The sequence below is a fragment of the Setaria italica genome, chromosome VII (assembly GCF_000263155.2).
Source record: "Setaria italica strain Yugu1 chromosome VII, Setaria_italica_v2.0, whole genome shotgun sequence".
NCBI classification, from domain to species: domain Eukaryota; kingdom Viridiplantae; phylum Streptophyta; class Magnoliopsida; order Poales; family Poaceae; genus Setaria; species Setaria italica.
Genome location: NC_028456.1, coordinates 13,736,218 through 13,758,086, shown reverse-complemented (window position 1 = coordinate 13,758,086; position 21,869 = coordinate 13,736,218). Strand labels below are relative to the sequence as shown.

At 43.4% G+C, this 21,869-nt stretch overlaps 1 protein-coding gene across 2 annotated transcripts; it reads left to right on the top strand.

Annotated features, from left to right (window-relative positions):
• The first annotated feature begins 5,368 nt into the window (after positions 1–5,368).
• LOC101771284 (phototropin-2) lies at positions 5,369–20,418 on the top strand. Of its 2 annotated transcripts, none has more exons than XM_012847665.2 (23): positions 5,369–5,608; positions 6,127–6,852; positions 6,938–7,029; positions 7,121–7,340; positions 7,427–7,664; positions 7,745–7,815; positions 10,812–10,918; positions 11,072–11,121; positions 11,221–11,325; positions 11,659–11,718; positions 12,065–12,154; positions 12,682–12,758; positions 15,570–15,654; positions 16,042–16,122; positions 16,329–16,432; positions 16,834–16,883; positions 17,203–17,309; positions 17,645–17,764; positions 18,408–18,459; positions 19,336–19,448; positions 19,659–19,799; positions 19,889–19,994; positions 20,090–20,418. In XM_012847665.2, exons 2-22 carry the CDS (start codon positions 6,221–6,223, stop codon positions 19,991–19,993), a joined length of 2,700 nt encoding a protein of 899 aa, XP_012703119.1. In that variant the 5' UTR covers positions 5,369–5,608; positions 6,127–6,220; the 3' UTR covers position 19,994; positions 20,090–20,418. The 2 variants fall into 2 exon arrangements, with proteins under 2 accessions (XP_012703119.1, XP_014661036.1); XM_014805550.2 differs by having other exon boundaries at positions 5,420–5,608; positions 6,124–6,852.
• Positions 20,419–21,869: the final 1,451 nt, after the last annotated feature.

Here is a 21,869-nt window from a genome sequence, read left to right as displayed (position 1 = left end):
TAGGGTCAATCCCGTGCTGGGGCAGAAGCCTACGTACTAAAGCCCTCTTTAGTCCCGGTTGGTAGCACAAACCGAGACTAAAGGGTCCGAGGGCTTTAGGTCTTTTTCAGCCACCCGTGGGGGAACTAAAAGGTCCGCACAGGTGGTTGATTTCTTCACCAGGTGACGGGGATACATCCCCAGTACCCGCAAGGAAGGAAGAAGTCGGACTCCTACTAGGATTACCCTGTAATCCGACTAGGACTAGTCCCGAGTACTCCTACTAGGACTCCTCCTTGTAATCCGACTAGTACTCTGCCCCCTGGACTATATAAAGGAGGGCAGGGGTACCTAGCTCGGTAGGTCAGACCTCAAGGTCATACCTCAAGATCCCTCAGGACCAGAACATACATCAATTCAAACAACACACAGGACGTAGGGTATTATGCGATCTAGCAGTCCGAACCTGTCTAAATCGTGTTCCTTTCGTCACCATTGATTCCTTGATTCTCGACGACCCTTACCGCATAAAAGACCACCTAGGGTACCCATAGGCGGGTTGCCGGTCTAAAACACCGAAAGCTGGCGTGCCAGGTAGGGGAACTCGTCGAGTTTCTCAGCGCGAACTCAATGGCGGAAGTCATCATCAGGCCCGTCTTCTTCATCGAAGCCGGCGCCACCTTCGTTTTCGGATCCTGGTTCTGCGTCGCCAAAGGCTCGGGATCGTTCTGGCGCCAGATTGTCGACACTCGGGAGAAGAAACCAGAAAACCTGACCAGAAAAAATCAAGATTTCAAAGTCAACAAGTTCGAGTTCGACTACGCGTCGGATTCGACTTCGCCTCGGACTACTCCAACGTTTTGCTCGGGGGCCAGGCTCTCCCGACCCCAGGACTCGGGGTCGGGCGAGGCGGAGTCTCGCTCAGGGGTCAAGCTCTCCCGACCCCAGGACTCGGGGTCGGGCGAGGCGGAACTACTCCTCCAAAGGGTCAGGCACTCCCGACCCCAGGACTCAGGGTCGGGCGAGGCGGAGTTCCACCCTCAAGGGGTCGGGCGCATCCAACCCCGGGACCAAGGGTCGGGCGAGGCCGAGTTCCACCCTCAAGGGGTCGGGCGCATCCAACCCCGGGACCTTAGGTCGGGCGAGACGGAATGAACTACTCCTCGCCCACGTCAAGACAACCACGATCAGCTTGCCGACCACTCCGTCAGCTACGGGAAGCTCGTCGACGACTTCAACTCGTCTCGACTAAAAATTAGTCGGGGCAAACTTTGCATCACCGACAACTAGTCAGAATCGCCTCTGACTAGTCGACTTCGTCAACAACCGTCATGGCTTCATCGACAATCATCTGCAAATCAAGCTAAGTCACTTTTCTAAATTATTTTCTAGCTTATTCTCCGTTTGCGCGCAACACGCGCTCTACTCGCCGGAAACTCTTGCGCAACGCGCGCTCTATTCGTTGGAGGGCAGCAAACTCTTTTGCGCTACCGCGCTCCCTTTTTATCGCAACAGCGAATTTTCCTTCTCTTGAGGTCACTACTCTTCTCGAGTAGTACACGCCTTAACTCGTGAAAGCCTCAGGCGCATCTGTCACGCCAAAGCCCATACGCGTATACGAGGCCGATCTCACACATGCAGCGGCAACGGCTACCCAGAGACTGAGAGCCTAAGCGTAACAGGCTAACTACTCAGGAAGAGTATGAAACAAGAGCTTGACTCGCAATCATGCATTCTCTTTCTTGTCGCAGCAGCGACTCCTCTCACTTTTATCTTCTCTTAAGGTCACTACTCTTCTCGAGCAGCACACACCTTAACTCGTGAAAGCCTCAGGCGCATCTGTCACGCCTAAGCCCATACGCGTATACGAGGACGATCTCACACACGCAGCGGCAACGGCTACCCAGAGACTGAGAGCCTAAGCGTAACAGGCTAACTACTCGGGAAGAGTATGACCGGAATAAGAGCATGACACAACTTTCATACTGATCACTGAATAAATTTCAGCAGTTTCAAAATCCTACAAATATGCTACATAATGTATGCATCTTTTCTTTCAGATCGAGCTTCAGCGACGATAAGCATGCCTCCAACGACACAGGCTAGTTCCCGAACTCGGGGGCTAAGCACCAATCAGTATTCGGAATATCTCTAGTGGCTCAGCTAGCTCCCAGGCTCGGGGGCTGGATGCCACAAAACCACACGACGTGGCTCCAACGACTTACCTGGCGCATAAGCACGGGGGCTGGACGTCGCAAGACTACTCGAATGATGACCTGAGTGAAGATTCAAGACCCTCGGGTTGATTACTCAATCAATCCAAGGCTCGGGGCTGATAAGCTACACCCAACAATCGATTTTTTCAAGTCGAAAGAGGAAGATTCAAGATTTTGACCCTCAGCCTGATTCTACGATTCAACCTAAGGCTCGGGGGCTACTCCATATGGAGTGCGACTTTCGCCGCCCTCCATACACGAAGACTACAATATCATGTTGATCAAGACTTTGAGCACACTATAGCCTCATGGCAGTTTTGAGAAGCATTGAAAGATTGCCTGACAAAGTACTCAAAGAGCACCAAGACTACTCGGCGAATATCCTAAGACTACTCGAAGACTGCTGCATTCGACTATGAAGCGCTCGGGGGCTTGACGGGGATACATCCCCAGTACTCGCAAGGAAGGAAGAAGTCGGACTCCTACTAGGATTCCCCTGTAATCCGACTAGGACTAGTCCCGAGTACTCCTACTAGGACTCCTCCTTGTAATCCGACTAGTACTCTGCCCCCTGGACTATATAAAGGAGGGCAGGGGTACCTAGCTTGGCAGGTCAGACCTCAAGGTCATACCTCAAGATCCCTCAGGACCAGAACATACATCAATTCAAACAACACACAGGACGTACGGTATTACGCGATCTAGCGGCCCGAACCTGTCTAAATCGTGTTCCTTGCGTCACCATTGATTCCTTGATTCTCGACGATCCTTACCGCATAAAAGACCACCTAGGGTACCCCTAGGCGGGTTGCCGGTCTAAAATACCGACACCAGGGACTAAAGGATCTCCCACGGGTGGCTGATTTTTGACCGGAACTAAAGGCGGGACTTTATTCCCCATTGGTATTTGACCCGGGACTAAAGACTCTTTAGTCACGGGTCCGATTTTATCCGGGACTAAAGAAGGTTGGATGAAAGTTCAGTTCTCTACTAGTGATTCTTGTTCAAGCGGGCGTACTTAAAAATATGCACAAAAGGATTTCAATTCTTAAAGTTTGACAAGACTATCTATACATTTTATATCGAGTCAAAACTCAGAATCCAAATTCATCATTCAAAGCTTTTGTGTCACCCCATGTTTCCTCTGTACCCAACAAAGATCAACAAATCTGAGAAGAAATTGAAGTGAAGAGAAATATCGTTAGGTAAGCAAAACAAACATCCGCTCCGGAGATAGATGACAACGTCAATAAAGTGACAATTACATCGGAACAGGGACTGAGGAGCATATACATTCAGACCTTGAACGGGTGCCCCTTTGTGTCTCGTCTGGGCCAAGAAGGTGGAGCTACTCCTTGATGAATTATACTTGGCACAGAGAAGTTGTACATGGCAGAACCTCTGCAACACAAACCTGATCATTTACAATCATGGCCGTCTGCCGTCTCTGTTTACCAGCAGTGTATGTCATAACGGAACACATGTAGCTGCTTGACCAACAGGACGGTGCAAATAGTCACCTGCATTGTTCTTTCGAAATTGATGTTGGAACCAATGCATTTGATTACAAATATACTCTCATTTTTTTATTTTTTACATTTTTATAGAACTGCTCCGGTGATCCTCTTTTAGAAAATGTGCGGATCTTAAAGCAGATAAACATTAAAATAATTACTTAATATTTAAAGGGCAACTTGATCTTTTTTTTTTATCAGCGACCCCATTTCTCTTTCTACTGAGGGCTGAATCCCTCTCCATGGATCTTGTCTTCATTGTTCAAGATGTCACAGATCTTGGGGTTGTTCTCTATGCTTGGTGACAAATCAATTCGACCAAACACAGATCCTTTCGTCCTTCCTGATATGCACTACTCGATAGAAGATTTAAGTTCTTCTAGAACCATATATAGAATGCGTCTGTTCCTAATCTAGAGTAGAGAATTAGGCACACATTTCAATTAAGGACAGGACGATGATGCTAGCGTGCGTTACGCCGTGAGTTGGTGATTTATTCCATTGCTAAAGGTTACGTAGTTACTCCTTCCATTCTAAATTACAAGTCATTCCAATTTTTTTGGAGAGTCAAAGCATCTCAACTTTAAACCAAATTTATACAATAAAATACTAATATTCATGATACCAAATAAGTACCGTTAGCTTCTTCATTACATATATTTTCATAGTATATTTATTCGGTGCCGTAAATATTTGTGATACTCTCTATAATTTTGGTCAAATATAAAATGGTTGATTCTCCAAGAAAGTTGGAATGACTTATAATTTGGAATGGAATGAGTACCTAAGATGTTTGTTGGCTTTAAAATCTGTACGCTTTTTTAAAAAGAGGACCACCGGAGCAAATACCCTTTTTCAACGACAAACACCCATCGGAATTGTGGTATTAAGTCAAGGTATCAACTAATTAAACTTTAAGTACCAATTCATGTCGTGCTTCGGCTCTAGATCGCGCTGGTTTTAAAAGGTAGCAAATTTCATTGAAAAGGACCGCCACGTCGTCGTAATTTATATATTGCTACAAATTAATATCTTGTTCGGATACTCGTGGATTGAAGTGGAATGGAAGGGATCGGAAAGAAAATTACTTCATTTTAGATCTAATCCTCTTCATTCCCTTTCAATCCTCTTCTATCGAAACTAAGCATGTACTTGTATCATGGAGACGTGCCATTGTCCAGATGACATATATTCCTCTACTCCTATGTTGCAGGAGACGTGCCAATGTGTGTGAGAGAGGGACGTTGCATGGGCTTCTATTGAGTGGAAACATAAAAGAGAGGCCGGTTTTTCACGAGCCAGCATGAGGGACTGCTCCTCCACTTCGCGGTTCCTGTTCCCGGCAGCCGCGTCGATTCCCCGCTGTAACCGTCGGCGTCGCGGTCATCGGAACCTGCCGCCTCGCGACAGCGACGGCCGTACGACCATCCGTGGCCGCACGCCGGCCCCCAAAAGATCTTCTTCTTCCCCCTCCCGCGTCGCCGTCGCCGTCGCCCGCCGGGCCCGCGTCCCCCCACCCCGTCAACCAGCAGCAGCGGCGGGCCGTAGGATGCGTCGCGTCCGGCCACGATCGGGCCCCCGGCGTGGTGCCGTGCCGGCCGCGGGGGCGAGGGCGGCGACCGGTGGCCCTCGCGAGGCCACGGAAACCATCCCAACCGGTGGAGGGCCGGGGGCGGGACGACCGTGAGTCGCTCACGGGCCGGATTGCATTATCCGCTCGCTTCCGCCGTGCCTGCCCTGCTCCACCGGCCATTCTTTTTTTGTCCTCCGGCCGGGCGAGCTGCTCCTCCTCTTGCTCGCTCTGTCTTGTCTCGGTCGCCTACGTGCTTGCTGCCCTCCGCTCTCCGGCGCCTCAGCCAGCCAGCCGGATCATCATTGGCCTGCCGACTGCAAGTTCAGGTAGAAAAAAGCTTTCTCACTCTCTCTCTACCTGCATCTGCATCAGGTGGTTTCGTATCATTTCGTATCCAAAAGGAAATTGCCACTTGTTCTGATCTCATCTACCACCTGCTGGATTGCCTACTACTCCTACTAGATTGTCCGTGCACTTTCCTTTTATGTGCTTGACCTACTGTCCTTCCTTTGCTGCTACTCACCCTACTCCTGGCAATAAAGTGCTCCATAGCTACAAATAGAAGTGGTTCCATTGGCCTGCTCTGGATGGTGGATAATGCAACAGTGAGAGGTAGCGAGACGTTGCTTGCTCTGCTACTGTGCCTGTCGGGTTAGGCAGCTAGTAAATCCAGTTCAAAAGTTCCCCAGCTGTTCCTCGCTCCTCAGACAAAAACGTCCCGCTAGATTTTTGCTGTTTCTGTCTTCCTCGCCACAAATTTGCCCGGGATCGATTTCATTCAACCCCATTTTTGTTTTTACTTGAAGTTCCTTTTTTTTCCCTCCTTCCTTGTTCTTGCCAGCAGAACCAGTGATTCAGCAGATGGTTGTTCGCGGCCGTTGATCGCGACAGCCTCGTCGTCGTAGTGAGTGGTCGGAGGAGCGGCGCCGGCAGCATCCATGGCGGGGTCGTCGAGGCAGGCGTCGGAGAAGGTGGACAAGTGGATGGCGTTCCCGTCGGGCAGCGCCGCCGACGCCGGCGCCGGCGCCGCCACCAGCAGCTTCACCTTCCCGCTGCCGCTTTCCGTGTCGGGTGGGGGCTTGGAGATCGTGGAGGAGGCGTCGTCCTCCCCGGTCCCCGGCAACAGCAACCGGCTGCCGTCGTTCCAGCGCGCCGGGCGCGACAGCGGCGTGGGCAGCACCAAGTCGTCCCTCGACGGCGCGCGCGCGTCGGGGGACTCGTCGTCGGTGCCGCGGGTGTCGCAGGATCTCAAGGACGCGCTCTCCAGCCTGCAGCAGACCTTCGTCGTCTCCGACGCGACGCGCCCGGACATCCCCATCATCTACGCCAGCGCCGGGTTCTACACCATGACCGGCTACTCCGCCAAGGAGGTCATCGGCCGCAACTGCCGCTTCCTGCAGGGCCCCGACACCGACATGGACGAGGTCGCCAAGATCCGCGACGCCGTCAAGGCCGGCCGGAGCTTCTGCGGGCGGCTCCTCAACTACCGCAAGGACGGCACGCCCTTCTGGAACCTGCTCACCGTCACCCCCATCCGCGACAACAACGGCAAGGTCATCAAGTTCATCGGGTACGTGTGCTCTTCTCGTGCTCTGTCGGGCTCTGCTTCGAATTGAGATTGATTGATTTTCGATTGGTTGGTTGATCCGTGGCAGGATGCAAGTGGAGGTGAGCAAGTACACGGAGGGGCTCAGTGACAAGCGAATGCGCCCGAACGAGCTGCCTGTCTCGCTAATCCACTACGACGGTGAGTATTCGCCGGCCGGCGGCTTCATGCCAATACCAATGCCGCTGCAATAATGATCATGCATGTCTCTGTTCTTGGAATGAACCCGCAGACCGGCAGAAGGAGACGGCGATGTCGTCGATAACGGAGGTGGTGCAGAAGGTGAAGGACCCGCGCGCGCGCTCCCAGGAGGAGGAGCCCATGGAGCCCCCGCCGGCCCCGGCGTCGCCGCTGGTCGGCCCCGGCGCCAGCCTCAAGTCCCCGCTCTGGGATCTCAAGAAGGAGGACTCCAAGCTCAGCAGGAAGATGAGCGGCCGCATCTCCCTCATGGGGTCAGTAAATCACAAGCCTCCGCTGCAGCGGCTGTTTCTCGCTCGGGGCCCGTGCGACATGACAGGCATGGATGGGTTCTTGGCAGGTTCAAGATGGGGAAGAGGAGCTCGGTGGGAAGCAAGGAGGCGCTGGCAGCGGTGGAGGCGCCGGCGCCGCCGCCGCCGCCGCCGCCGCCAGAGGAGGAGGAGAAGGAGCGCAAGCACAGCTGGGAGCAAGAGGGGAGGGAGAGGGACATCAGGCAGGGGATCGACCTGGCCACCACGCTGGAGCGTATCGAGAAGAACTTCGTCATCACCGACCCCAGGCTCCCGGACAACCCCATCGTAAGCAATTTTTTCCCGCCATTTTTCTAACCTGGTGAGCCTCCCGTGATTACTCACCGTCGAGTGATTGGATTGTGCAGATCTTCGCGTCGGACAGCTTCCTGGAGCTGACGGAGTACACGCGGGAGGAGATCCTCGGAAGGAACTGCAGGTGAGCGGACCCCACCTGTCAGCGACATAACAATTGTGCTACACTGCTACTAGTACTATTCAAACCTGCCTTCCTAGTTCCTGCCTTCTCCCTCTGATGTTACCACCGCAGATACAAGCAGTTTAGGAAATCGGTTTTGCGAGGTGAAACTTTGATTAGCCCTTTCTATAAAATATATTATTTTAAATAGAGAAAAAATAGTACATTATAAAATAATTTTTCGTGATGAATCCATTAGCATCAAGCTTTTGTTGCAAAATCATTTGTGTTTTCAATAATTTATTGTCATACCTGAAGATAGTTTGACTCAGTATAAACCAAAAATTTACTTTTATATATTTGCAATTAAGGGGATTACATGACAACTAATCCAGTCCATTCGTTCTCAAATAGATGCCATTGTAAAATACATAAGTTATTTAAAAAATAACTTTGTGTGTTAATATGTACCAAAAGTGTTATCGCTTGTTGAATTGAATGATGAAACACACTGCTCATTTTTTTTTGAAAAAAAACCAATTTATTTATGAAATTTGCAGACACCAATAATGAATTAATCCAACTAATAAGAGCTTGTTCGGTTAACCCTTCTTAAGGATATTTGTAAGGGATTGGCTCTAATCCTTTTCAATTCCCGCTAAAACCGAACAAGTCCTAAATCCTGAAGGAGAATAAATCCTCAATTGAAAATTTTAACTTTTATCATCATAGTAGTTGAAAAGCATTCAGCTCGGCTGTTGAGTTTTAGCTTTTATTACCTAAGACATTTCAGCATTCGGTTGAAACATTTTTTAAACCCATCCACCCGATATTGAAATACAAAGGCAAACTCTAAAACTATTAAATAGATACTAGGGAATTCAACAAGTGCCCTCTAACTTGACAGAAATGTCAAGCAACAAAATTTTCATGGGGTCAATCGATCCACTTCATCAAAACTTTGGCTTCCTCTTTCTTCGTCCATTTCACATTGCCAATGTGGGGGTGTTGAACCGATCAATGGCTAGGACTAGGACAGTTGAGCACGACGAAATTAAAGGTTATGGTAATGCCAACATACATTCTTAATGAAAGCAATAAAGTTTGTGAGAAAATCAGGTATGGAGAAGGCCAAGTCCAGTAGCTGTGGCTGAGAATGAAGCACTTGTCTCCCTCAGCAAAGTAGGAACTTGGCAAATCCTCCGGATGGTGAGAAAAGGTCCAAGGATGCCTTATCTTGCCATAAATCCAAATCAAATGGTTAATTGCATCATAACACAAAAGTCCTTGACGCCCCTATGATTTGACAAGCGGTTTGATCCTCGTGCCTAATACAACATCCAAAAGCCTGCAAGGAAAAGGTATATGTTATCCTCTCGAGAGCTTGGTAGAGAAAATGAGGTTATTTTTGGATCGACTTAACTTAATTCTTATACCTATTCTTTTATTATTCTATTTTGGATCCAAAGAAGAAGAATAAAATCCATAGAAGCTCCTAACTAAAAATGCGATTTCTAAAGATTTTGTTGTAATTCTTCGAATTCTCTAACGAATCTAATATAATACAAAAATTTTGAAATTCGTAAATTAAGTAATAAAAAATAGAGAAATAATTAATGAATACAATCCTTATCCATCTTTTCTTTCTTTTTGCTTCATATATAAAAAAGAATTCAAAAAGGAAAATTTTTGTCATGCCACTCGCATAGGCATAACTAGAATTAAAAAAAAAGAATGACAAAGCATCTGGGAATAAATGATTGATTGATATAGGCTTGACAGGAGCAGAAATGTGGATAAGGGGATACTCAATTGGGTGAAAGACCATGAGAATTCAAAGAATTGTGTGTGAACTGGAAATGGTATCCTTTTGTAACTTCAACTACAACTGTTAATTTCATCCAGAGGATCAAGTCATAGGCAAGGCTATCACTTACCAACTCTAGTCCCAGGTCTTTGCTTTCCTAATAATGAGCATTCTTAAGACTAACAAGAATTTTGAAAGTTTCTCTGAAAGAAAATCGTTAGCGCAAGAGAAACTACATGCCTTGTTAGGCCTTCTCCAATGGTTGAGTTAGTGCACTAGCTTAAAAGTTGTCCACCTCATATAAGAGGTGGTAAAAAGATTGTCTCCCTAATAATTTGTCTAATGGCAAGTTGCTCAAACTATCTTGTCCCGCAACACCTCTCTCACCAATAAAGTGTGCAGCCCACTTCCCCTCTATGAGCTAACTCTTGAAGCTTGAAGAAGAGATAATGCACTCTTTTTTCTCACCTTCTCTCTCTTTCACGTAAGCAAAGTCATGAGGTGATTTCCTGTAAGCTAATTGAGGTGGCCTTGCTGGAGGAGGCTTTATGGATTACTTTCTTCTCCAAAGCAACTTGTCAGAAAATAACCCTCATGACATTTTTGGCTTCTAATTAGTGAGTGGCTTTTGCCTCGCCAATAATCGCCTAAAAAGATGTGACCTTTTGGCTTCTAATTATTGAACAATGGTTGGTCGACTCGGGCCAAGATTTAGGCCCAAGCTCATCTATCCGGCTGAAGTCCAGAACCCAACGGCCCATCAGCCCTTTCTCGCCGGGTTTCTCTGGTGAGGCCGCCGCCTCAGTGCCTCAATGCCGGCGGCGGTCGCCCGCGACGGCGCGGCGACGTCCGTCCGACCCCCGGCTATGGGCCATGTATGTGCATCACTGCTTCCACCACCTCCGACCCCGGATTCGATGGGCACGACTCACGAGCCCCCGCCGTTCTCTTTGTCGCGGCGGCCGCCACGGCCGTGGCGCAAGGGTAACGGCTGCCCCCTGGTGCCGGGGAGCGAGTTCTCTCCGCCGTTCTCGCCGCGCGTTCCGTCAGATGTTCCCGTGCTATGGTGCGTGTTCTACGAATACGCGCGCCTCTGCATTTGTGCTCCGCTGCCTTCCCAGTGATTTTATTTTTGTAGAAACACATTCCTATGTTCTACTGCTTTGGTTTTGAGTGGATTAGTGAAGTGATTTCATCCTGATGTCTGCAGATTTCTTCAAGGGCCGGAGACCGACATGTCCACAGTCGACAAGATCCGGGAGGCCATCCGAGAGCAGAAGGAGATAACGGTCCAGCTAATCAACTACACCAAGAGCGGTACAATTTGCATTTCCTGACAAAAAAAAAGTTCTACAGAGCATGAGCAATTGGCATTTTACTGCTGCGGAGTTTAGTCAATGTATGTATGGTTGATGTGGGCGCTATGCACTATGCTGATATTTTTCCACTGTTTTCATTGTCATGGACCAGGGAAGAAATTCTGGAACTTGTTCCACCTGCAGCCGATGCGGGACCAGAAGGTACTGACCCCATCCATTGCTCTTCTGAACATGCTTTGTGCTTGTTCAATGTACGCGTCAGTATGGTGATCATACTCATCCGTACTACTGTGTATGTAGGGGGAGCTTCAATACTTCATCGGTGTTCAGCTTGATGGAAGCGACCATGTCGAACCCCTTAGGAATCGTCTCTCTGAAAACACTGAGCTACAAAGCACTAAATTGGTAGGTCAGCTTTTTTTGTATTTTTCTTTTTGATGATGTAAACTAGATCTGCAGGATGCCAACATTAAAATGAAAAATAAAGTGTCAGCCAGTTGGTTTCTATTCTGCTGGTTATTGTCCATGACATCCTTCTCCTCTGCATGAATTAACCTTCAAAATTCCTTGACGTGAGTGTGATACACTAGCACTTAGTACAAATAAACCAGGAAATTGAGAAATTAGCAAGCAACTTAAATTTTGTTGATTGATAATCATGATTGTGGAAGTATGTAAATGTACCATTGCTTCCAAATTTGAAGTACACTGATTATTAATATGATCAAATTCAAATAGGTCAAAGCTACAGCGGAGAATGTGGATGAAGCAGTTAGAGAGCTTCCTGATCCCAACGTGGTAAGGTACATCTATTTTTTTGTTTACTATTTTCCAAAAGCATATGCCAGTGACTGACTATTCACAAGCTTGCTCGATATAATCCTATAAATATACGGTAGCTTGCTATTTTGGATGTCCAGTTAATGCTCTATATTAAAATGCAAGTTCTGCTAACAAAAGAGACAGCTATAAGTATGAGATGGGGCAGCTTGAGAAGAGAAGGTAAAGGTCAACACACAATTGAACTATACAGATGGTCTCAGCACATTATAAAATAGAAACCATAACCACAATGTTTAATTTAAATTAATGTGAATATTTTAGATGTCTGCTTTGTTTAGACAGTTCTTTGTTGTATTTGCAGAGACCAGAGGACCTGTGGGCAACTTACTCTAAACCTGTTTCTCCAAAACCTCACAAACGATACAACTCTTCTTGGATAGCGATACAAAAGGTATGCTATAGACAGTTCTTTGTTAAGGTTATGATGCAAGTAGCACTCAACCAAACTGCTTTAGGATTACTTTCCATTATGCTTAAGGTATTGGACAGAAGAAAGTCCAACGCTGGATGACAATCTGCACACATCTTTGCAATGGTTCAGTTCAACCTTTTTCAAATTGTAATATCTTCCATAATTAAGTTGGACAATCTGCACACATCTTTGCAATGGTTCAGTTCAATCTTTTTCAAATTGTAATTTCTTCCATAACTAAGCTTGTGTAGTATGAATACCATCTCATTACAGATATGCACAATGGTGCCTGCTCTTGCATAGAATCTTTGCCATATCATGAACTTGCAATATCCTTTTGTGATGTTTAACATATTAAGAGTATGTAGAAAATATTCAATGCGCAAAATGCTTGATTTTTTTTGTAACTTGGTATTCATCAGATTGGTTTATGCATGCCAAAAATATAAAATAGAGTTTACAATTTCAGTTCCATAGTAGCATAATAACTTCTGGTGGTACTTCAGATTACAAAATCTGGGGAGAAGATTGGCTTAAAGCACTTCAAGCCTGTAAAACCTTTGGGTTGTGGTGACACTGGCAGGTACAGAGATCTCCTTAATAATCTTTTTCACCCTATAGGTCTCCATTTTACTAGCTATTTATGATTAGTTCTAATTTCTGAATTTCTGCTGGCAAGAAAAATCTCCAGTTAATTATGTCAATACAAAGCAAAGTGGATAGAAATCAATCCATATTTCATACCCTTAGATCATAATTAAATGATATTTGATGAACTCTGACAGTTGCCTTGCCACCTAAACAAACTGATAATCCCAACCACACCCCTCGGTAATGTCTTTGTTCCACTGGTTTCTTTCACTTTTTTTAAAAAATAATGATGTTCCACTGTTATGAAGAGGTTCTCTTGTTATATATATGAAACCATTAAGGTAACATTATACAATTCAAAATATTTATTTAGTAATGATGACAGTTGGTCAGTCTTGTGATTTTGCTTATGTCATGTTTGAGTCATGTATGTTCTAGCTAGAATCTTTGATTTGCATCATCTGAATACAATGCCTAGGCCTCATGTTCCTTGGTCTTGTTTATGAACTTTTCTTTGTTTTAAGAATGATTACAATACCAATCTTTGATTTTTGTTAGGAATAGCACTTGTATTCATAATAGGGGCACTAGGCCCATATATATACAGGTACAGGAAGGGAGAAATATACACAAAACCCCCTAATACAAAAGAGAAAATACCAACAGTACATGTACATCTAACACCCCCCCTCAAACTCATGGTGGGTCAAGAGCACTGAGTTTGGAGAGATAAAATCTGTGCTGAACTCGAGTCTGTGCCTTTGTAAAGAAATCAGCCAACTGCAACTCTGAAGGCACATACTGAAGAGCAATAACCCCATCCTGAACTTGTGATCGTGTATAAGAATCATCCACACCAATATGCTTAGTAAGCTCATGCTCCACCGGATCACGGGCAATACTGATAGCACCTATACTGTCGGACAAAAGAGGAGTCGGCACAGAAACTGAAACACCAAAATCCTCAAGCAACCACCGTAACCAAGTCACCTTTGCCGTCACAAGCGCCATAGCACGCAACTCAGCCTCAGCACTCGAACGAGAAACTGCTACCTGCTTCTTAGTCTTCCAAGCAATAAGGGAACCTCCAAGAAAAACACAATAGGCAGAAAAAGATCGACGATCAAAGGGATCACTAGCCTAGGTAGCATCACAATATGCCTGGAGATCTAAGGAGTTAGAACGTGGAAAGAATAGACGACGTGAAAGTGTTCCACGAAGGTAACATAAGACACGAAGAAGATGACTATAATGAAGATGAGTGGGAGCTGAAACAAATTGACTCAAGATATGCACAACATAGGAAATATCAGGATGAGTAACACCAAGATAAACATGACTCCCAACAATATGACGATAATGAGTGGGATCCTCAAGAGGCTCACCATCAGTGGCTCGAAGATGAACATTAAGTTTCATGGGAGTCTCAACAGTCTGATGATATTTAAGAGAAGCACGATCAAGAAGATCCTGAATATACTTTTCTTGAGACAGATAGAAGCCCTCAAATGTAGAAGAAACCTCAATCCCAAGAAAGAAACGAAGAGGATCAAGATCAGACATAAGAAACTGCTCATTGAGACGGGCCTTGACAAAGGCGATATACTAAGGATCATCTCCAGTAATGATCATATCATCGACATAAAGAAGGAGAAGAGTTCGACCACGTGGTGAGGTATGGACAAAAAGCGCAGGATCATGAGCACTAGCAGAAAAACCAGCAGCAGTGACCACAGAGGCAAAACGCTGAAACTAAGCATGAGGAGCCTGTTTTAGGCCATAAAGCGAGCGACGAAGACGACAAACCATACCCTCAGGAACAAAATAACTAGGCGGCGGCTACGTATAGACCTCCTCACGCAGCTCATCATTAAGAAAGGCATTCTTGACATCAAGCTGAGAGATGGACCACTCACGAACAGAGGCCACAACAAGAAGAGTGCGAACAGAGGTCATGTGAGTAATGGGAGCAAAAGTCTCATCATAGTCTCGACCATACTCCTGCTGAAAACCACGAGCAACAAAACAAGCCTTATAGCGCTCAAGAGAACCATCAGAGCGGGTCTTCACCTTATAAACCCACTTACATGTAATAGGGCGCACATGTGCAGGACGAGGAACAAGATCCCACGTGTGAGTGCGCTCAAGAGCAGAAATCTCCTCAGCCATAGCGTGCTACCATTCCAGATGAGGAAGAGCATCACGATACAGTAGCAGCATAAGCAGTAGGAGAATAATAATCAGGACGTCTACGAAGACTATGACTACAACGAAGAAGCTGCTCAGGAGAGGAATCCTTTGGAAGAGCGGCTTCAATAGGAGAAGATGGCGTATCAGACGAAATGGCACATCAGAAGAAGATGGCACATCAGAAGAAGTCCGAACACGACGAGTATATACACGTGTCACTGGTGGCTTCACAGAAAAATCAGTAGCCACATTAGGACACTCCAAAGAAGTAGGCTCCGAAGAGAGCACATCAGCACGATGGACAGGCGAGGAGACTACAGGGTGAGCCACCTCCACTGTGATAAAGGTGTGATAGCAATAGAAATATCAGGTAATATCAAAAAGGATAGTGGATCAACTAAAGATGCAGGGGAAATATCAGAAGAACGACGAGGATAGAAAGGACGAGATTCATCAAATACAACCGTTAGGAATAGCACTTGTATTCATAATAGGGGCACTAGGTCTATATATATACAGGTACAGGAAGGGGGGAAGTATACACAAAACCCCCTAATACAAAAGGGGAAATACCAACAGTACATATACATCTAACAATTTTATTTATCTCCAGTGTACACCTGGTGGAGTTGCTAGGCAGTGGTGAATTATTTGCAATGAAGGCAATGGACAAATCAGTGATGTTGAACCGCAACAAGGTAATTTCTTAAACTAAATTTTGACATTATGTTCTGTCTTCTGTGTCCTTTTACACACTGACTACTGCAAGTAGTAATTGAACGAATCGTTTTATGTCTATATGGTTGGGTGGATGTGCATACCTCCTGCTGCGGGAAGGGAGGGGTAGTGTTTCAAGCTAGTAAACTGAAAGAATGAAGGGGGAATTTTGACGGTAAAACTTTACTACTGTGATGGTAGCACAAATCTTCCAAGAGTGTAAAACATTAATTTATTTAGGAAGTTTGTGTAGTATTTATCAAGATATTTGTGGATACCGGAGGCAAGAGGGCAATTCTAAACATCCATATCAAGTCTGTTCATTCTATATGGATTATTAAGCTGCATTTAATTTCTGCAATCTGCAGGTTCATCGAGTTTGTATCGAAAGAGAAATATACTCACTGTTGGATCATCCGTTTCTCCCAACATTATATACTTCATTCCAGGTCAGTTCTATGAGTTATGTGGCTGTGTCTTATCTTAGCCATTTTAATAAAGTTTCTAAATAAAGAAAAAGGTACACAACTTAGCTGCATATGGTTTCTGTAAGGAGGTCATCTACCTCCATGTTTGCTATTTTAGTGATTTTATTTTCCCAGATAACTTTTGAACTCAAATGTATATGCATTACTAATCCTTGTCTATTTTTCAGACACCAACACATGTTTGTCTCATAACAGACTTTTGTCCTGGAGGAGAATTATTTGCACTGCTTGATAGGCAACCCATGAAACTCTTCCGAGAAGAATCTGCAAGGTAGCTGTTGGGAAGTGCACATTTTGATTACTCGATGCATTATTTTGTTGAGTAAAACACGGCCATTCTGATGTAAAATTTTAATGTGTGCCTTCCATATTTGTGTCAGATACAAATATTAGCTTATCTTTAGGAAAATAATTAATATAGCCTACTCTTCATCTCAAATATTTTCATGATCTTATATGTACCTGATAATAATGGTAATATTTCATCTTGAGTATGGTAGAGATGAAAAGGAAAAGTTTATGTTGAAATGGAGAGAGTGAATTAATAAAGGGCATTTCTAATGGTTCTTAATTTCTCCTTTTAGCATGGATTTGTAAGCTTTGATTCTTTGCAACATATGAATCGTGTTCTTAATTGATATGAGCTAATTGTTTGATTTATATTTTGTGCAGGTTTTATGCTGCGGAGGTTGTAATTGGTCTCGAGTATCTCCATTCCCTTGGTACTGCTGTTGTTTTATAGTTTTAGTTTAACATTTTTGACAATCTCTTCCCCAAGTGCATTATGCAAATGTTACTGGGACTAGGAACTTATTGTATTTCACTGTTCTTAGTGACTGTTCTAAAAGTGGCTGCTTGGGTCTTATAAATAGCCAGCCAGGCAGGATGTGTAACTGAAATCCTTTAAAATAAGATGTAATCAATTGAGTGCTGGTTGCTATCCTTTAAAGCAGAATAACTTGTGAATAATCTTTAGATTAGAATGGATGTGTTTGAAATGATTTCAAGGGTTCATAATTATGTATGGTGTTTCTGTTGCAGGAATTATATACCGTGATCTAAAACCAGAAAATATTTTACTCCAAGAGGATGGACACATTGTTCTGACTGATTTTGACCTCTCATTTTTGACTTCTTCAAAACCCCATGTAAGTCAAGAAAGCAAAGCTTTAATGGCCATTTCGATATTTACATTTTGTTCATTACTCCAATTCATTTATCAGTCTACTGTGTTATTTCACCATGTGTAGAATGTCCAGCATTGCAAATGTTAAATCAATGCCTTCATACCTGAGTGATGAGCTTTTCGTTTCCGTTGGCATAGTATTTGAAGGGTAGAACAGATAAACTGTACATTGGTGCCAATGGCATGCTAATTTAGAGTGCTTGTTGGTACCTCAATCATGTATCGTTGTTTTTCATGAGAGCTTGTTATGCATTTAAAATACAAATCTGTAACCTTGGTAATGGTATACTCTTGCAGGTAATAAAGCATTCAACATCAAGACGAAGAAGATCTAAAGAATTTCTGCCCCCAAGTTTTGTTTCAGATCCTGCCACTCCATCAAATTCTTTTGTTGGAACTGAAGAGTACATAGCTCCAGTATGATATAATGCTCCCATATGTAGCTTTATTAGTTTCTTGTGTATCTTTTCTGTTTCATCAGAGTAATGATTTTAAAATAATTTTATGTGATTGTCACTTTATCCTGAGTTATCACCTTCATGAAGTAGATGATTTAGGTTTCCAAGATAAATAGTTATGCCTCTTACATACACATTCTTGTATTAATCATGATATTTGTTGTGATATGGATTAAAGTATGATGGGAGTGCTCATCATGATTGTAGAATAAGAGAAGAGTAACGTGAGAGTTATATGCTGTGGGGAACTCCTAAGTTAGAGTTTCATGTCAAAAAAAAAGTTGCAGTGAGAGTTAAAGTGCAGTTTGGTAACCTTCATACCATTTTTTAATATTTGTAACAAGTAAATTAGGTTTAGAAAGCAATCAGCATGGATGGTCTAAGGGTGGCGCATTGCTCTATGAATAGGTTTTGTGAAATTTAACTTTAAAATATGGGGTTTCAAATGCCACAAGCTGAATAACTTGGACTTTTTATACATTGATCATGAAACGTATGGTTCTGTTGAACTTGTTTAAAACTTTTATACATTTAGCTGAACCACTTTAGTTGTTTTTTTACCACGTTAACATAATTATCTTGTAACTGTTCTGTTATTTTAGGAGGTCATCACAGGTGCACCACATTCAAGTGCCATTGATTGGTGGGCTCTTGGTAAGCAATGATGCATTAAGAAATGCTGTTCTTAAAATATACTAGCTGATGGATCCATTCTGTAAACTCATTCATGGATTAAAAGGCGAATTTGTTTGTTGCCTCTGAGTAGGAATAAGAGTAATCACTGAAAGGTGTAGGGAAGTGACACATTGTACGATTAACCCAGTATCTGATAGTAATCATGATAACACAAATGGTTTGAAATGAGACTTGAAACATGGGATTTCCACCAGGAGAATTAGCTGTCCTACCAGTTCGGATAACTTGACTGCTTAGTGCTTCACTGCTATGTTCTGTGTTTTTAAACAAGGATTTCATTATGCATAAGGGAAGTATTGCAACATACTTTGGCCACAGATAACTTGGTTCTTGCCCAAAGATGTTCACTTTAGTTGCCAATACAGAATACCCTCTAAGGTGGTTATCATCACCAACCCAACACTTCAGTCATTTAGTCTCAGTTCAGCTGGATGGAAATGATCATTGATTGAAAACAAAACTAATTTGATCTTACATTCTTCTTTTCCAATTGCATACAAAAATGGGCAGTAATGAACGGAGTATTGGAATATTTTTTGAAAAAAAAGTATTGGAATATTTGTGAGTTAAAATTAGTACAGATGAAACAGCCTAGGGTCTGCAGCTGGTGTGGTTTACCATAGCATAGTGCACATAATATGTGCATCGAATAATTTATATCTAAGGTATAAATATATATCCTGTAATCTGTATAGATCGGCACTAGAAATATGCAAATAAAGAGTTGTAGTATTAAGGTATTCCCAATTTCAAGAGCTTGTTCCATGTGTTATACTGTTAGTTTAGCAGGTTGGTATTGTCTGTGAGGTTCTAAAATACTTTCCCATGGTATAGGAATTCTCTTGTACGAGATGTTGTATGGGCGTACACCTTTTCGAGGAAAGAACAGGAAAAAGACATTTCATAACATCCTCCACAAGGACCTTACATTTCCTAGTAGCATTCCGGTAAGAAATAGAACCTTTTGTTTTTTGTTTTACCTACACATTTGCCTGTGTGCTTTTTACATTTAAAAGGTGCAGAACTAATTTTAAAACTATCCAGGGAGATAGTTTTGTGAAAAAAGTATTTCGTAACATAAATATTAGGCTGTTTGATATATAAATTCTACAAAATATGTATTGTGTTGATTTATTAACAATTTGTTCACTATCCAGGTTAGTCTTGCGGCAAAGCAATTAATCCATGGATTACTTCAAAGAGATCCCTCTTCTCGACTTGGCTCAAGTGCTGGTGCAAACGATATCAAGCAACATCCCTTTTTTGAAGAAATATACTGGCCGCTTATTCGCTGCATGGTGATCTGAAAAATTTGAGCTTCTGAAGAGTATCTCAGATAATGATCGTTTGTTACATCACTAATAAACAACATAACTTGGATTTGCAGGAGCCCCCAGCGCTTGATGTTCCGCTGAAACTAACTCGGAAGGAACCTGAACTTAAAGTGAAGCCCGAGGGAGATTCTCTTACTCCCAGTATTGAGACATTTTAAGGTCAGCCTCATGTTTTCATAAAAAGAACGCTTTGGTTCTTCACAATTCAGTCAATTACTTTGAACTAGGCTCACCATTTTACTTTCGCTGGGCAGGTTGTATGACCCGCTCCTGGAAGGAACGTTATTGAGCATGTATAGTAATAAGAGGCTTCATGAGCTGGTAGAAGGAATTATATATCATCTTCTGGGTTGCATTAGAGATCTTGTACATGAGTGATTCTTTTGGTTAGATTAAGTGCATAATGTACCACATAAATAGGATTACCTCCTTGTAGAAGTCCCCACCCTTCCTACAGATGGTTTCAATAAAATGTAGCATGTAGTATTGATGGTATACATTAGTACCATCATTTGAGATGGAGTTTTCATCTACTAGCCGAGGTGCCTGTGCATTGCTACGAATCTAAGTCAGTTTCTGAATACCTTAAGGCCCCGTTTGGATCATTGGAATTGAATTCCATCATAATAATCATAATTTAGACACAAATTAATTAAGCTAATATAATTGTATGTGGAATATAGTTGTATATTATAGTTGGTGATATGGGAGAGATACTTATATGCTGCACTTCTACCATAGAGAAGCGAGTCTAAGAGCGTGCTATAAGAATTGAATTCCATTCTAATAACCATAATCTATAGAATCAATTTCCATCTCCCACCCCATGAATTTAAGATAGGCTTATATATAAACTTTGGAAAGTTGTGGAATGCCACATTCCAACATAAATTAGCCTACTTCACTAATAGATTCCAATTCCTTCATACCAAACGGGGCCTAAAAGAAATAGAAACAAGTTTCCTTGTAATATGAATTCCAGTGGAATGAGATCTCTAATAATAAAATTCCATCCAATCTAAATAGAGATAGCATAATTATTAAGAAAATATTCCCTTGCACCACTTCATTTTGAAATACGCCTTGACGGAGTCTGCGACATAATAAACATAAAGAAATCTAGGGTTAATTGGATATATGTCATTACAATTTTCACGGAGATATATCATTATTATTCATCTATTCGTAACTGTGCCATTACAATTTGCTTTTTATTTGAGATATGCCATTATCTACCCTTACCCCTTCAATATGTTTCTTTAGACCAAATTGTCCATTGTCTTCTTCCTTCCCCTTCTCTCGTTAGGAATTTTGATATTTGACATCGGATCCGCAAACTTCACTTCTTTTGATCCTCAATTCGCATACCTTCCAAAATATAACTCTCCAATTGTGAATTCTTTTGATTTGAGGGATTCTCTCCACTTTTCTCCATTTCATTTTCCTTTCATTTTCCAGGCTCCCTGCTTTATCTTCCCTACCTAGATCACGCCTCCTGACCGCATCTCATTCCCTCTCTGGCTCTCTCCCGTTCACCCGTGTCCCATCTCTTGCTCAAGAACAGAAGAGTGCAGACGTCACCCAAGAACTCCAAGCCTCTTTCATTTTCCCAAATCCTCAATTACCTGGCACCTGATAATGCAATTGGAAGAAATGGACACCTGTAATAGCATGAAATTGGAACAAATATTCAATTCCAAATCCTCAATTGCCTAGCATGGTGGCACCTGCGCAGGCAATTGGATCGGATTGGCACCTGGACTCCTTGCTACACGTGCTTGAGCGATTGAGCCCGTGCGGCATGCTGCACCACGGCGAAGCGAGAGATGCAGGCCTGGTTTGGTTCACTTGCTTAAATTTAAGCACCCGTCACATCGAATGTTTAGATACTAATTAGGAGTATTAAACGTAGACTATTTACAAAACCGATTACATAAGTGGAGGCTAAACGGCGAGACGAATCTATTAAGCCTAATTAGTCCATGATTTGACAATGTGTTGCTACAGTAAACACCAGCTTGTGCAGGGAGGAGT

Coding starts and splice junctions, on each gene's coding strand:
- LOC101771284 (XM_012847665.2), top strand. CDS start 6,221: ATGGCGGGGTCGTCGAGGCAGGCGTCGGAGAAGGTGGACAAGTGGATG. Junction 10,919..11,071: donor AATCAACTACACCAAGAGCG/GTACAATTTGCA, acceptor GTCATGGACCAG/GGAAGAAATTCTGGAACTTG. Junction 17,765..18,407: donor CTGAAGAGTACATAGCTCCA/GTATGATATAAT, acceptor CTGTTATTTTAG/GAGGTCATCACAGGTGCACC.